This window comes from Ascaphus truei, chromosome 8, assembly GCF_040206685.1.
Source record: "Ascaphus truei isolate aAscTru1 chromosome 8, aAscTru1.hap1, whole genome shotgun sequence".
Lineage (NCBI taxonomy): Eukaryota > Metazoa > Chordata > Amphibia > Anura > Ascaphidae > Ascaphus > Ascaphus truei.
In genome coordinates this window covers 60,632,970-60,650,342 of record NC_134490.1, presented here as the reverse complement: position 1 = coordinate 60,650,342, position 17,373 = coordinate 60,632,970, and the positions used below count along the sequence as shown (strand labels likewise).

General features: G+C 42.6%; 1 protein-coding gene across 4 annotated transcripts in view; it reads left to right on the top strand.

The window, feature by feature from the left end:
* Positions 1 to 3,832: 3,832 nt before the first annotated feature.
* Positions 3,833 to 17,373, top strand: part of PTPRE (protein tyrosine phosphatase receptor type E) — a 126,064-nt gene continuing 112,523 nt past the window's right edge. For 2 of the 4 annotated variants that reach the window (XM_075612242.1, XM_075612241.1), the window contains exon 1: positions 15,203 to 15,221. In XM_075612242.1, coding sequence (XP_075468357.1) covers positions 15,219 to 15,221 — 3 coding nt within the window. In that variant the 5' untranslated portion in view covers positions 15,203 to 15,218. Of the gene's footprint in view, positions 4,282 to 15,202; positions 15,222 to 17,373 lie in introns of those variants that run through there. The other 2 variants (XM_075612244.1, XM_075612243.1) reach the window with 2 other exon arrangements.

The following is a 17,373-nucleotide window of genomic DNA, read 5'->3' as shown; positions in this document are numbered from 1 at the left end:
TGCAGGCTTCCTCTGGCAATCTATGGCACAGGTGCTGCCTCTCATTGCAGCTTCTGCCCTGTGCTACTTCATTGGAGGAATTCTCACACACCCTCCTCCTGTGATTGGATCTCCGCCCTTTATATTCTAGGCGTTGGCTCTGAACCAGCGCCGAGCATAACTATTCATATCTCTTTGTTACTGACTCTGCCACAAACCACCCCAGGCCTCTCTCCTAGTGTTCTTACCTTCAAGTTCCTGAGTATCCTGAGGCCTGGTCCTGGACGTCTGTGCTGAAGCGTTGTTGCCAGCACTGGCCTGCTGCTATCTCCTTGCAGTGGCCTACCCTGGACGTCTGTGCTGAAGCGTTGATGCCAGCACTGGCCTGCTGCTATTTTCCTGCAGTGGTCTACCCGGGACGTCTGTGCTGAAGCGTGTTGCCAGCACCGGTACCTGCTGCATTCCCTCCTAGCAGTGGCTACCCTTCCTTTCCTGCGGCTTGCTGCGATCCTCTTGCAGTGACCTGTCTTGGACTTCTGCGCTGAAGCGTTGGTTCTTCCCGACGCTGCCCTGCGGTGAACTTCGTCCAGCCTGCTGTCTCCTCCTGCTGAGATCGGCATCATTGGCCGAGGCCGCTCCTCGCGCAGAAGCCACCCCCGCGCTCATGCTCCTAAGCTGAAGCGGGGAAATCCTGACTACCTGTTGCCGAACTCCTGCTTCCATAACGACGATGCTGCCTTCTCCAATCCTGACCCTGCGATGTACGACTACGAACTGCGCACTCCGGATCAGTCTGCGTGGACTCAGGTCGGTGATTATATAACCCCACCTCAGCCCCGCGGTCCGGTCCCGGTTTGTGGCGAGCATCGGCGTAACATTCAGTAACTCACATTGCTGCCAATAACAGGGAGTTAAGCCCGGAATGTGATGCTGGCATTAAGGGCCTCATGCAGTAAGCGCCGAAAAAGTGCTCTTGGCAGGGGTTCAATATCGGCATGATTTTGGCGATTTGCCCTCGCAGTATTCAGGAAGGGCCGAATCACTGCGAAAGCAAAACGCTGAGTAGCCGGTGGCGAGACAGTCTGTCTCCCGATAACCTGGCGATACGCCGTCCCCTGCCGATCCGCGACTCTCTCTGCGCAAACATCGCCAAAATAAAAATATATCAAAACTATTTTTACTCATGGTGTAGATGTGCAGGGGGTCTCCGGAGCTAAACCGCATTGGTTTCAGGTCCGGGGACCCCCTGTTTGAAACCAGGTGCTGGGCTACTGTAGGTCTGTGAGGCGACCCGTCAGACCCACCAGGGACTCCCGTGGGCCTGGGGTATTATCCATGCATGTAAAATAATAAATCATGTATTTATGGGGGGGCACAGGGGGTGGGTTATGTATTTAATAAATATAATGATGTGTATTGTGGGGCTGTGTATTATTTTTATTGTGGGTACTGTGGGTGGGGGAAGGGGGTATTGACCCCAAGGGTATGTGGGTAGGCCTCCCAGCTGGGTATTGGGTGGGTGAGGGTGGTTAGGCCTCACGGGGTGGGGGGGGGGGGGGTAGTGGGGGAGGGTATGTACGCCTCCCGAGTGGTGGGTGAGGGTGGGTTACCCCTTAATGACTGTAGCGGTTAATAACTGCTATGGTCATTAAGGGGTTAGGGGACATTGGCTGTTTTTATTCTTGTTTATGTTTTGCAGCACCGGAGGGGGCATGTACGGTTATGAAGATGAGGATGGCCTTCATCGTGGCAGCCGGACAAGGGTGAGTGCAATATGTATTTAATGTTTTTATTGTTCTTTATGCATTTTAAATGGTCAAATGCACTATTATCCATTTGTGGATAATAGTAATTGTGCCCATTACTATACTGTATGTGTTAGAGGGGGGGGGGGGTTATTTCTTTATAAGTATGTATGTGTTTTAAAATTTATTTGGGGGGGGCACAGAATTGGTACTGCAGGGCCGCGGGTAACACCAGAGTGCCCCCGCCGGCCTATAGTATCATTGCTGTGCATTTATGTACTGTATGTTAGGGGGGTATAGGGGTTGTTGGTGTAATACATATATATATATATATATATATATATATATTTATTTATATTTATATATTTATTTAGTGTGGGGCTGTTGTGTGTGTATTTTTTTTATTGTGGGTAGCGGGGGTGGCCGAAGTGGGTATTAGCCCCAACGGTGGCTGTTTAGGGCTTGCGGGTGGGTAGCGGGAGGGCTTAACCCCTTCATGACCGTAGCGGTATGAACCGCTAAGGTCATGAAGGGGTTAAGTCCACCCGCAACCCCCCCGCAAGCCCTAAACAGCCACCAAAGGCCAAATACCCCCTTCAAACACCCCCACTACTCACAATAAACCTGGCATGGCTGGTTAACCCCTTCATTGCCTTAGCGGCTAACCGCTAAGGGAATGAAGTGGGCTTTAAATGAATTTTTCCTGCTTCGGGTGCATGCCGGGGGGCTCCGGTGCTGGTATTAATGGGTATCAGCTCCGGAGACCCCCGGCATCAATCCCAGGCAGGAAAAATGCCTGATTTTTTGTAAGTGTCGACCTTGCCGATGCTTCTCCCCCACCAACTTGCCAACTTTAGTTGGCGGGCTGGATTGGCGTAAAAATCTCAATTCTAGAGTGCCGATCACCAGCGAAAAGCTGATCGGGGTTACTAGAATTCAGCCGATTTCAAAAAGTGCCGAAAAGTGGCTTATCGGCACCCGCATGTCAAAGTTTTTTGCCGATTTTGGCCACTTTTCAGCGCTTACTGAATCGGAAAGGCTATTTTGGCGAGAAAATGGCGAAAAAAGCCTTTTCGGCGCTTATTGCATAGAGCCCTAAGACTTTCCATTAGACTCACATCAATGTCACTTATGTGAATACAGAAACCTGTGTAATGCTATGCTAAGTGTAGAGGTATTTCTTTTTTTAATATTCAACCATCCATAAACAAGAGAATGATGCTAGTTTGTTTCAATACAGCTTTCCTGTTTAACTCAATATGACCTCCTGTCAAATCCCAGCTCACAGACAAGATGACTTGACAAGTATCTGTCAGTCACTTGAGAATAACCTGTCTGTAGTGCAGCTTTTGCTGCTCTGTGCTTTTGCAAGCAAATGCAAAATGAATGCGCACACATGTAGACGGATATATATGGTTCTAAACTACATTTATAATAATAACTTGTCATATAGCGCTTTTTTCCTAATGGGACTCAAAGCGCTTCACAATTACAGTATAGCACGTGGCACATAGGAATGTTACAAACACAGGCCCTGCCCAGATGAGCTTACAATCTATGTTTTTGGTGCCTGAGGCACAGGGAGATAAAGTGACTTCCACAAGGTCACAAGGAGCAGACACCAGGATTTGATTTGCTACTGTTACAATATTCTGCAAAATCTGCATTTAACAGGTTGTGTGCATCAATTACAAATTATGGCAGCAACTTTAATTTTCATTAATAAGTAAAAGGTAAAGAAATCTTTTTTTTTTTTTATATATATATATCTTACCATTATCCAACATATTAGTGTGCATACATACTACATACAAACATTTGTCATAAGGGGGACATGCAAGGGGAAGCAGAATGGAAGTTAATGACAACAGGATCTAAGTGTGTTTGTGCAGAAATGAATTAACAATGCAACGCCTGTACTAATCTTTTCTGCGGAACAGCCTGCAAGATGTTTTCCTGTGTAGTTGCAGCAAGAAACCTTCTTGTGAAATGAAGGCGGAGACAGGCCTGTGATGCACAGGGGGGAGGGTTTGTGCACAGCCACATGGGCGGGACTGATACCAATAATGGGCAACGTTTCATCTCCGACAGACATTTAGATAACGCAAACCAATGGCGTGCTGAGGGGTTTGGCTTGGGTACACTATTGGAAAGAGACGGGGTGTGAATTGGAGATGACGGCCTGCAGCAGCAGCAGCAGTGACAGGGGGAGCTGCACACACACCCCCTGCTTCTGCACATGAGGAATACACCAAGAGCATCTCATTCTGACCCTGGCATCCTGCTGCTGATCGCTGAAGTGGATGTGTCTCCCCCCCATACTATTTCATCCCAAGGGCTGTAGACTGTCAGGACACCAGGGAGGGGAGAGGGGGATACCTTAGCTGGTTCCTGTGCGATGGTCACATTGTTGCTATCTGTGCTGGAGTTAAATCGGGCAGGAAATGAAGTGCTCTGATGCCAGAGGAGGAGAAGAGCGCAGTGCTGGCAAAGGGAAGCGCACCAGTGTGCTGCATGACAAGCAGTGACAGTCACAGAGCCACTGGCGCAGCGACAAGTAAGTGCCCCCATCCTCTTCTTCCATTCATGAGGGGGAAGCACCCTCTTTTTACAGCTCACTTGGGAGCATACGATGCCAGCTGGGGGTCTGTTGAATACAGAGCCCACTACCCCAGTCAGGGTTTCCAGCAATACTGTATGATGTGTGAGAGGGAGACTGCTGGTTTATGACAAATGTAAACATCTCTCTATACTGTGTTGTGTAATAGCTCTCAGATAGGTCTCCGCATCTGGTCAGGTGGTAATAGCACCCAGTGAGTCCTCAGCTTCATACCTGGTCAGGTGGTAATAGCACCCAGTGAGTCCTCAGCTTCATACCTGGTCAGGTGGTAATAGCACCCAGTGAGTCCTCCGCTTCATATCTTGCTGATCTGCACCCTGAGTTATCAGTAACTGAGCTGCAGTCACACTCTCCAACTGCACCTATTTAGCAGAAACACAACATGCTTGTGGGTCCTTTAAAACCAGCTGAATTTAAACAGGGTTTTTGAGTGGGGTAAGCTACATGTTAGGAACTTAGGGGACTTCCATAGGAATTGCTTGGGAATGCCTCCATCCAGCACAAGTAGAGAAACTAGTGTGCTACCTATTATGTGCAACATATTGGTGGGTCTGCAGTGGGAACACTCCTGCCTTAAACACTTTACTTAAGAGGTAAATGCAACACATTGCAAATCAACAAGCCCTCTTTTACAGTAAAGCGTCCTTCTCCCCAAAGTTTAGGGGATGCAATGCTTTTCAGGCCGCTCTGAAAGCAAAAGGGTTAAATACTACTCCCTTTTTTTTTTTTTTTTTTTACATCCCAACCAGTGGTTCCACCCACAGTATGTACTTACCTAATTTATGTCACCTGCTGCCACACGTCCCAGTTGGGAGCACTAATTGCACTAATTGAATGTCTCTGTTCCCTTGTATTAAGCATTTAGTTTTAGTAAATAGTTTTGTGTGTGACATCTTCCCCCTGAATTCCTGGAATACTTCCTGCTCTGTAAATGCATTGTGTTGACATAGCAGGGTGGCTGTGTAATAAAGAGCCCTCAGAAAGCAGGATGGGAGCTCAGGGGTTTGGCAGGGAGTTAGTAGAGCTGTAAGATGTAATTTGTTTGCATGGTTGCCTTTACTTTTACTAAATCTTGATGACAAATTCTCTCTTATCAAATCCGGAAATCAGGGGTGTCCAACTCCAGTCCTCAAGCGGCACAAACAGGCTAGGTATTAGGGATATCCCTGCGTCAGCCCAGGTGGCTCAGTCATTTTGACTGTGCCACGGATTGAGCCACCTTTGCTGATGCAGGGATATCCTTAAAACCTGACCTGTTGGTGGTCCTTGAGGACTGGAGTTGCCCACTCCTGCTTTAAATGTATGTGTTTTAGAAATAGTGTTGTTAATATCTTTCAGTGACTGCATAACTACTCCCATTCTTGATTCAGTTAGCTGTGATCCGTTATCGCACAACTAACAATTTAAGTACTTATGGTAATACTATTTGTCACTTTGCTGCTAGGAATTATGTTTCTTAACCTTAACTTCAAAATGTGTCTAATGCATCTTACATTATTGATCTGAGTGATTGATTACAGGAGTACTTTCACTTTTAATAATAATAATAGCTAGTTTTACATAGCACTTTACAGAGACATTTTGCTGGCACAGGTCCCTGCCCCGTGGAGCTTACAATCATTTTTTTGCTGGCTGAGGCACAGGGAGAAAAAGTGACTTGCCCAAGGTCACAAGGAGCCGACACCAGGAATTGAACCAGGTTCCCCTGCTTCAAACTAAGTGCTAGTCGGTGTCTTTACTCACTGAGCCACTCCTTCCTCTCCACAGGTCAGGTTTTCTGGCTATCCCTGCTTCAGCACAGGTGGCTCAGTTGACCATCTGTGCTGAAGCTGGGATATCCTGAAAATCTGACCTGTTGAGGGGGCTTGAGGACTGGAGTTGAGCACCCCTGAACTAGACCACAAGGGAGTCAGCTGATCTAAAGGAAGGTGCATCTTTTAGTAAAGTAAAATTGATGAATAACTCAGCACTTTAAATCTGATATTGCAGGTGCTTGTTTACAATTAAATTGTACAGAACAGCCCTATGTAGGTTCTGTATACTGTATTTGCTGCACAACACAAAAAACAAGTTTTCCATGAAACGGTTCAATGAGGAATAATATATCCATGTGTACCAATAAGTGTCTATAATTATTAGAAGCTGCCAAGGTGAAGTGGTGTCAAACTCTGATATGCAGATTACAAGCATAAAAAGGTTCAATCTGTTTCTTCAAATAACATTGATCGTGTATTCATATTGTATAGTAATAAAAAATAAAAGTAGTCGCTTGTGACTTACTCAATGACCTTTTCATTTTTCTTCCAATATAATTCATCCTTATCTATCCGTATTGTCCTGGGTGACCAGGCTGCTGAGTGCTGACACCAGTGTAGGTACCAATCTGTAGGGTCTTTTGCATCAGAAGCTGGATTGATGTAGAAAAGAACATTCACGCCTAAAGGTCATCATTAATTTTGTCTTCCTTTCCACTCTGTCTGTTTTGTCACTTACCGTGGGCTGCACATATTTATATCCCCGACCTCTTTGTCTACTGTATGTATTTCTGTTCTTTTACGGCTTTAATGATGCTGGCCGTAAATAATTACTCCTCAGTGTCCCACCTAGGACCAAAGAGAACTAATATCAGTGATATGTTTGATGGGTTCTATAGATGATTGGCACCGTAAACCTAATAAACCTTTAACATTTCCATGGTAACCAAATACTTTGGTGAGTTATTACAATCTGTACCTAATCTCGTTTGTAAAGTGCAAGTGGGTTTAGGATCTACTGGTAAATTGTCAATCTGCATTGATTCTCTTTTTAATTTGTTTCTAAAGCCATTATGATGCCATCATTAGCCAAACAAATAAAAGAGTACGTATTTACATTAGTATTCCACAATAATTAATATTACAGGACCAGTGTTAATTTTTCCCTTTAAAAACAGCTGAATCTTTCGAAGTCATTTACATTGATATGTTTAAATAGATTTTCTGTTAGGTAGTGCTGCTTTGTTTTAAGTAGAGAAGGCTTGGGGGAAGGGCAAGAAACTATCAAAGAATACATGAGATGGCAGGTCTGGATTATCCATTGGGCACGACGGGTACAATGCGCAGGGTTAGGAAGCTTCCAAGGGCCTATGAAAAAGTTTTAGGCCCCAAAAAATCTCAGATGACTCAAAAATGAGAAAAGAAAACTTTTGAATCAAACTTAATAGTTTGCTTTAATTGAATTACTTTACAAAACCTTTTTATTATAATACATCTACAAATGTTGGAGTATTTACACACATACATGTTAAATCAAATTGGGCGATTATTATGGAGAGTTGAATACTGTAATCAAGAATGAATAATAAATAGCCTAACAGCATTGCAAAATAGTACAATGTAGAGTGTTGGATATATGACTTAAGTTTAATGATATTAGCTCTGACTTAAGTAAATGTACATTAAACATTAACATTGAGGCTCTTTTTGTTGGCAAAATCATGGTCTACATCTTACAATTTCAATTTTTGCAAAAGCTCATTCTCAATTGAGAGTAGTGCGAGGGAAGATTGTCTCTCAATATCCGCACACTGATTATAACACACACGCATGCACCATGACAAAGCTCTCCTGCGCACTCCAAATATCTTCTCCAACCTTCTTCTCCCCACTAACTCTTGGTCTCTCTGATCATTAGAGACGGACATATAAGGCAATACGGCTAACAGTATTATAGACAAAATATCAGTCATAGTATCAGTCATATTTTATATAGATCTATGATTTTATTATGGAACCTATACGTATACATTGCAAATATTTATCTATAGATCTATCTTGGGGGCCTATGATTATGAGGGTGCCCAGGGCCTACAAAGACTTTAATCCGTCCCTGTCAGATGGCCTATACTTTTTAAAGGGAACAATTGCAACAAGGAATTGCGCTTGTACTGTCCATATGATATTCCGTATCTCTTTAAACATCACAATCCCCTTGCTGCTGTGTGCAGAGCTCCTCCCCAAACGCTCCTATATATGAGACTACCCTTGCGGGGAGTCTCAAAACAAACGAAAAAACAGAATGCACACAAAGCGCACCAGGATTAGTGCATGGGCTCACTAAATGGTAATGCAATAATAAATCCACTAACTGTACATGTAAAGTGTCAACCAAATTTATTAAGCACGTCAAACGACCCCATATATATGACAACAATTAAAACCCACAACGGATAGGAATGATTAGTTAATAAAAAAACATTCTTTCCCAGTAGTTCATATAAAAACCATAAAATGAGTGCAATGCACTGGACCGAATGGTCATAGAACAACAGAGCTACTTTCTACTGGCAGTGATAACTATGCAGACCAAGAAGGTAGTTGTAATTCGCACTGAGGGAAGTGGGGACATCCGGATGGGAACAGGCAGGCTTACACATGAGGATACTAAATGACAGTCCGGACTGTATCCGCATGTGATGCTGGAATCTCCGCCAGCGCTCCTCCGCGATCCCACCTCAGCCAGTGCGCATGCGCGTCAGGTGACCCCCACGTGACCTCTACACGTTACGGAACTGCGTCCTTCGTCAGGAGGTCTATCGGTTGTGGGTTTTAATTGTTGTCATATATATGGGGTTGTTTGACGTGCTTAATACATTTGGTTCACTTTACATGTACAGTTAGTGGATTTATTATTGCATCTCCATTTAGTGAGCTGGTGCACTTTTTAATGGGAAACTACAAAGTCATGCAACAATTTGCAAGGAAAACATACATTCTACAGGTATATTTGTCGCTTTTTCTATTCTGTAGTTGAAAACCGGATTACCCCCCAAAAAACTTATCTCCACTGGGGAAGATATTCAATGCTAAAGTCCCAGCATTTTCAGGAGGTAAAAGTGGGAGCTAGTCATGACTTCCCAGGAATATGTCAGTAGCACTCTGACATGACTTTTTCAGCATTGGCATTTGCTCAAAGGAACGAGATGCGTCAGCTCCCCCACTTGAAGTTCTGGCCTTCGTGTCCCTAATTAGACGTTGCATATCATTATGATTGCAAATCTAAAGCAGAAATCCACTGTAGTGATTTTTTGCTTCATGCTTGACCAGGGTCAACTGTCAGAGCTGAACTGTGTCACCCAGGACATAAAAAAATTCAAGATGACCATCAGGGTCACCAACAGAAAGCCTTGCCATCATCTCCCAATGCAGTTCCAATATCCTACTGCCAGTTTGAGGCTGGCCCTGGGGACCATATTGATCTCCTGGACAAATATCCCTGTTCACGAGTTTTAAAAGGCAAATTTATATGGGAACTGAGGGAACCCAGTGGTCCAAGTATTACAGTTCAACCCCAAGGTGCCCAGATCAGATAAATGTAAGAATTTTTTTCCCCTGTGTTGAAATGTTACTTTAAACCACATGCCTGTTGTAGCACTTGCCCTATGGGCTTATGTCCGGTAAATAAGATGAATAGTGAAACTGTGGGCTGTCCGGGTTATAAGATATCATCCTATGCTTCGAAGCCAACCGATTTTGCATAAGAGAACAAAAGTGAGCAGGGGGGCCTGCTTCTTTCACCACAGTTTGAAGCATTGGAAGTATTTATTTGGGTATATCTGTAAGCAAAATCTAGTCTGCATGAACATTTGGAGGAAGTGTTTTTTCTGGACAGTTCGTCACCTTCCATCTTTTGCTGGTGTGATTTTTTTATTTATCCTTTCCTGACAAAAGTGACTGTGGTTTCCTTTTCACAACTTACTGCACATATTGTAATGTGGCAAATGATGACTTGTGAAACTACAGTATCTGCTGCCTTGGTAATTACTGGTGATTCTTTAGCTACAAACAAGAGTTTTGTGCTGTGTTTGAAACGGTGTAAAGGTGCTGGAGAAATGGTAAGTTGTGAAACCCGTTCTGCAGAATACGTATTGGGTGGGGATATGTATCAAAATGATGCAGTTTGCTCCGTAATATGTACATTATCATGTAGCATTTGCCTTATGCACCAGCTGCAAATGTTGTTATGCAAAACTTAGTCTTCTAAACATTGGCAGCTTCGGGTCTGCAATGTATTGTAGTGTATTTTAGATTTTATACCCCTCTGACAGTGTTCAGATTGAAATAGTTGGTTGTACAGCAGCCCAGGAATGTGAAATCAAATAACATGTATTGGTACTGGAATTCTATGGTTCCTATACTACGCCTGTTGAAATACATTTACTACTGTTTAAAGTAATTCTGTGTGAATCCTCTCTGCACCAGAAACTTGTTTAATTCCCTCTATAAATACAATCAATTCAAAAGCAAAACTGTTGTACTACATATTCTACAATCCAAGCAGACTCTACATTGCAACCTAGAAGTTATTTGTCTAAATCTAATGAAAAACAATGAACTTCTTTTTTTTTTTTTTTTTTTTTAGCACAAATATTTTATTGAAATTTTCAACTTTGGGGTACAGAACAAAGAATGACAAAGGGTAAATCATAATATCACAACATTAGGAACCCAAAATAATAGGCATACATAAAGGGAGGGGAGCTGGACACCTTTCCCATCATATTTATTGACATTTTCCGCATTCGGGGGAAAAGAAAAGAAATGGGGAGGGGGGGGGAAAACATAGTTATCATGTTTGGAATGTACAGTAATATCTAAAACAAAAACACACGGGGGAAGACATCCTGGGGGGGAGGGAGGGAGGGATCGTCCCGCCTTCACCATTCGATCGAACCATCTATTTTGGAATCCACTCTTTAGGTTGAGAAGTAGCTCCTATTCTCTATCCTCATTGGACCTTCCTCTGAAACAGCCGGGTCGGGCCCACTGGAACCTGGGTTTAGTCTCTGGACTATCCATGATTAAGCCATGGGTCCCTTATATATTATAGTGTGTTTTTGCTGTGTGCCTCAGGCATGCTGTCAATCTGTACATTGTCATGACCTCCATTTATCTTCTTTCTTATCGTGTTCATGGAAGGGGCTTCTATGTTAAAACAATGAACTTTTAATACACAGCGACAGTGCTGCATAGCATGTGTAGATGCAGGAAGATAGTTTTTTCACATAGTCTGTCTTCATACAGCTGTGGTCTCTTTACACACAATGCCTGAGAGATTTCTCTCCAGACTGTGCCTGTTTCCTTTTCGTGGCTCTGGCCACAGGAAACACTGTGCCACGCTATATCTGAATTTGGTTTCCTTAGATCAATTAACTTCTATCTGTTATGTGTTAAATTAATGTTTTTATTTTCATCAGGTCCTGTGAAATGTATTCTTATCAAATAATTAGCTACCCTTTTTAGCTGTTTGGTTTACAATTGCATTATAATTACTTTGCATAAACTAAAGCGTTTTAAAAGGTTAATACATAAAGAATGTCAAAATACTTATACTTGTCTAACTGTTTTAGTTGCCTACATTTAACCTATAAAACGTATCACTATCATTAGTTCACTTTGAGGAAACTGCATCTTTAAATTGAAACATTCAAGCTCCAAATGGTGTATTATCGTCTCTGTGACTCTAGATTGTTCAGTTGTTTTAAAACAAGCCAAAACTATTATTGTTTTTTTTTTTAATATTTAAATACATTGCAATTCCTCCCACCCCATGCCAGAAAGTGCTATACAGGCATGCCCCGCATTAACGTACGCAATGGGACCGGAGCATGTATGTAAAGCGAAAATGTACTTAAAGTGAAGAACTACCTTTTCCCCACTTATCGATGCATGTACTGTACTGCAATCGTCATATACGTGCATAACTGATGTAAATAACGCATGGGTAACAGGCTCTATAGTCTCCCCGCTTGCGCACAGCTTCGGTGCCGGTAGGGAGCCAGTATTGCTGTTCAGGACGTGATGACAGGCGCATGCGTGAGCTGCCGTTTGCCTATTGGGCGATATGTCCTTACTCGCGAGTGTACCTAAAGTGAGTGTCCTTAAACCGGGGTATGCATGTAAAGTAAATAACGATCTGTATGCCCCTTGGAAGATGTGATATCCACTGTATGCGTAGATAATGGTTATTTCCCAACACTGCCTCGTATCCTTGCAAATCTGATGTATCCGCTGCTCACTAACAGTACTGTAGCTGTGATATCCACATCACTTAGACATTTGCTAATGTAAGTTATCCTGAACTTGGTGCCCATACATCTCAAGTTGCTTCGTCTTTCTCCGTGGAAGATATCATATAACTGTAAATTTATTTTGCATGTTCTTGGAAACAGACACGCACAACCCCTACGACCTCAGAGCCCAGCCCACAACACGTTTTTGTGTCAAAAGCAGCGCTACTGGGTTAGTGACCTCATGTGTACAACAAAAGACAAAAAGTCCCAATGCTACATCTAACATGACCAGTTATGTAGTAAATACTTATCTGTGTCTCTTCTCATAAGTAAGGGTCACATGAGGTCACAATCCCTGTAGCAGTCCTGTTGACACAAATATGTATGGTGTAGTGCAGGGGAGCGCAAACTTTTGGAGCTGCGCCCCCCTGCCTGTCCCCCTCGCTCTCGCGCCCCCCTTACCTTGTTTGGTGGCGTCAAATCACATGACATGACCCCGTTGCCATGGAGATGGACGTGTGACGTCACTGTGCATGACACCGCAGCGTCATTTGACGCCGCGTTTGATGGCAACGCATCACAGCAACTCTTATGAATTCTCGGTAAGTGAAGTTGCGGAGGCCTCACATGATCCCCCGGCATTTAATTTAAATGCCTCGGGAAAGAGCGTGGGGCCTCTGCAACCGCCCGCGCCCCCCAAAAAAACATCCTGCGCCCCCCACTTTGCGCACCGCTCGCTGGTGTAGTGTGTTTGGGTTCTGATCTTATAGGGGTTTGTGTGTGTTTTGTAAATTTCAATTGGTAACATTTTTGGGGGGTTTATGACCCCTCCTCCCGGAGATTTGAGCTCATCCTACTCATCCTCCTTTTAAATGGCGGCCTTGTTATGTACCTGTGAATGACCGGCCTATTAAGACAGCTCTCCCTCCATTAGAGAGGAGAAGAGAGTGTTTGCAGGAAGTGTTAGGACCTGTAAAAAGGGGATAGCTTGGCGTGGTTACCGGCTTAAAAATACTTTGCAAACGAATTTGAGTAAATGACCCCTAGGCCACGGACATGGTGCCGCAGACCGTGCGCGTAGCGATCAGACTGCCTTAAGGCAGTGTCCGTGCGGGTGCGTGCGCGCGGATGCGGGATGGGGCGCGCCTTGCGCAGTCAGTTCAAACTGATTTCTTGGCGCGACAGGCCGTTCACGTGAGCGTTTCGCCCAATGAGGGCGAAGCAGCTCCGTGACGCCCCTCGGCCTGCCACTCACGGCTCCTCTTGTATGGCCAGGGAAAGCACCCGCTTTCCCTCAGCCTCCGCATGGGAGAAGTCACTATGTCCAAGGCCTTTCTTATGAGAACAGACAGATAATATGTAACTTTATCATTTGTCATATTGGATGTAGCATTGAGGCTTTTTGTCTTTGGTTAAAATAAATGACTTTCAGCGAGCTTGGCGTGACTGTCATGCACCATCGTGTTAGCGTCTATTAAACGTTACATTAATAAAGTGAGGTGTCAGTGTTTTGTAGACAGGCATAGTCTAGAAATGAATACAGCAATTAGTAATTAATAAACATCTTATGAGACAATTCTAATTTCTGCAGGTTAACATATCAATTTGTCCCTATTTTAAACAACACGTAAATGTGAGTAGAAAAGTAAATAATATGTGAATGTTGATATTTTTGCCTATGCAAGAAAGTAGAGTTAGTGGCTAACTGCAGCACTAAAAAGGTTACCAATAATTCATTTACAGCTTGTGTTTGCTAAAGAATTATTTAACTAAGTGATGACTTTAAAGCAACAATATGGCTTAACTTAAAAAAAAAAAAAAAAAAAAATATATATATATATATATATATATATATAACAGACAAGAATGTTCAGGGCACTCAATAGGGGAACATATAAGGAAAGCAACTTATCTTGTCAGTTGTGGTGCAAGAAGTGCAATCAGGATCACCATCCAGCAGCAAAAATAGACAAAATCCTGATGAACAAAATCCGCAGCACTCACCAATTCAAATGCAAAAACAATTTAATGTAGAAAAACAAGCATCAGGGGTAACAGCAGGGGAAAGAAGCAACGTTTCTGACCTCCCGGTCCTTTCTCAAGCTCTGTGTGTGTGTGTCTGTGTGTGTGTGTGTGTGTGTGTGTGTGTGTGTGTATATATATATATATATATATATATATATATATTATACACACACACACCTCATTAAAGGTTCAACACTCCCTACTTATCTTTTTTACATACTTGACCAGTGCAACCACCTTAAATCCCCAAAGGATCTCCAAATCATCTAGGCCTACTTTTATATATAAATATATATAAACAGGATTATTGCTGATTCATTAAAAAAAAATATACAAGGGGTTTAGACTACTTTGGTTTTCTCCAGCCTTGAGGTATTGAGAGCATGTGGTCCAGCTGACAGCAACTACAGTACGTTGTTCTCTTCCATGTAGCTGTATCTCATTGTACTCATACAGTTGGCGCCCAAGCCGGACTGGATGACCTAATCTATGTTTTAATCAACCAAGATGCTCATTTAACTGATTAATTCATATTAATCTAAGTCATTTTAACAAAGATAAACAGCACATTTGTTTTATTTATTTTTCTAACTAAAGGCAAAAGGAGAAATGTTCATATTTCCACTTGGGTGATTGCCAGAGACAGCACAGCAAGTGAGGCTGAAGGGAACCTGCGCTAACATCAGTCACACTAACTGAACATATTGGTCGGGAGCATAATATACCCGGTGTCTGTTTTGCTAGAACAGAGAGACAAATATTTGTCTGAAGCAAAGACGACACTACAAGAAATACTTTTATGGTAGGGATCGGATGATATCTTCTGAAATACAAATCACACAGTAGGGTTCGCAGTGTGAAGCACTGAATATTCCATTTGTGGTAGCATGTTTGTGTTTCTGTTGAGATGCTAGTGTTATCATGAAGCCGTTTTTGGCTTATCTTGTTCTATTCTTTATTGAAATACACTGGAAGCAAAGCTTTTTATGTCAACTTGAACAAAAACGATCCTGTGGGATGAACTTCACACAAAATACAGCCTTCAAAGCATTCAACTCCAGCAGAGACTTCAAACATTGTAAACTTCAAATCGTCATTTAAATATTAGAATAAGCATTTTGACTTCTGGTCAACCTTCCTTCAAACACTTTATTATAAAATGTAGTTAATAACAGGAAATGTATGGTTTGAAAAGTTATTAAATACCAATGTCATGTTTATGGTGTTTTAGAACTGATGTGGCCAGTGCTAACACGTCTGCATTACCGGCTTTAGTTATTGTATTGTTATGTTTATTTAACTATTTGAATTAAATGTTTTATTATGTGTATGCTATTTATTCGGGTTTTTTCTATATATATTCTTGACCAGCTAATCACACCTACCTCTCCCTTATCAAGTCGTCCTAATTGAATAGTCTATGTAAAGTCCAGGAAAGTAAGGTGTGATTTCACCCCTGAAGAAAATCCGGAAAACCTGTCCTGTTGGTGGTCCTTGAGGACTGGAGTTGGCCACCCCTGCTCTACACATTCTCCTCTGTGCTCGCGACTGCCTTATGCTTTTCTGCCCCGTTGGCTCTTTTAAAATCTCCCCTTGGCATGTGCGGATGTGTTTCCCGGGATCCCACGCCATGGAGCTCCCCTCCGACCTACGTGACTTGGTCTCCAGACCTGTGCGGCTTCTGCAGCGGTTTCCTCTGCCAGGCCCAGGAGTCGCCATAAATGCAGGTATTCGTGGGCATTACATACTGCCCAAATGTCTATGGATAAATAGGAATAAAGCAGCAATCCCCCCCAGAGGTCTATAGATGTTCAACTTGTATACTGCGAGTATCTTTCCCCCTGAGCATGTCCCTGGTCATTATTTTATTTTTTTAATGGATTTTTAGTGTTAATCAGTGTTACTCTCTAGTATCTGAGGCTCCCACGGTTACTTCAGACGGCTCTGGGGAGAGCTCCATTTTGACCTCTTAATATTTCAACTGCTCATATCTCCTGAACGAAGCATCAGAGTAAATCACATTACCTGAAAGGGCAATAATATTTTAACCCTTTTGAGTGCCCCGAGATGTAGCTGGCACTCCAGAGACCCCATAACATACTAGCTACCTCCCAAAAATAAGGTAGATCATGCAATCTGATGTGATGGGGGGGCGACTCTTCCCCTTCGCTTCCGGCAATGATGACTGAACGGATCACGTGACCGCTTATCAAAGCAGTCATGTGATCGGAGTGCCACGGGGCAGCCGCACTCAGGCTCCCATCTTGCACTCAAAGAGTTAAAGTGTATGTGTGTATATGTATATATATATATATATATATATATATATATATATATATATATATATATATATATAATTCATTTTTTAATGCACAAAAAACGGTGATCAGTGCGGACTGCGACTCTCAAATAGGATTGCATGTATTTTTTTACATTTTTTTTTTAAGTGATTCGGCTAATTGGTACAATGTGAAGCAGTGAGATTGTAAGGTGTTTTATTTTAACTAGTCTAGCAATTTAATGCTCTTTATTCTTTTGCTCCTCTACCTTTTGTGTGGGCGCTGACAGGAAGTAATACAAATAGAAATCTGATTTACTTGACGGTTATATCTGTGTTGTGCAAGTGATCTATAAAAAGTCTATGTTGATCATTGTGGTTTTTTGTGGCACAGATTTTATTGAATAAAATCAAATATGCCCTTTTCGCAATAATGGCATTTTGACAAAAATGATCACTTTTTGTTAGTGCATAAATGAGTTTGATATGAGATTCCATGTCTCACTAACATTAGAAGAGAGAGAGATAATGTATGGATTTTTATTCAGCTTGCCGAGGCTTGGGGCACCTTTATCAACAGTATCTTTATTGTATGTTTGTACAGTCTACACAGTTGAATGGATGAAGTGCAATTTAAATGATAGAGTTATCAGCATAAAAGTTGCATGACATAATA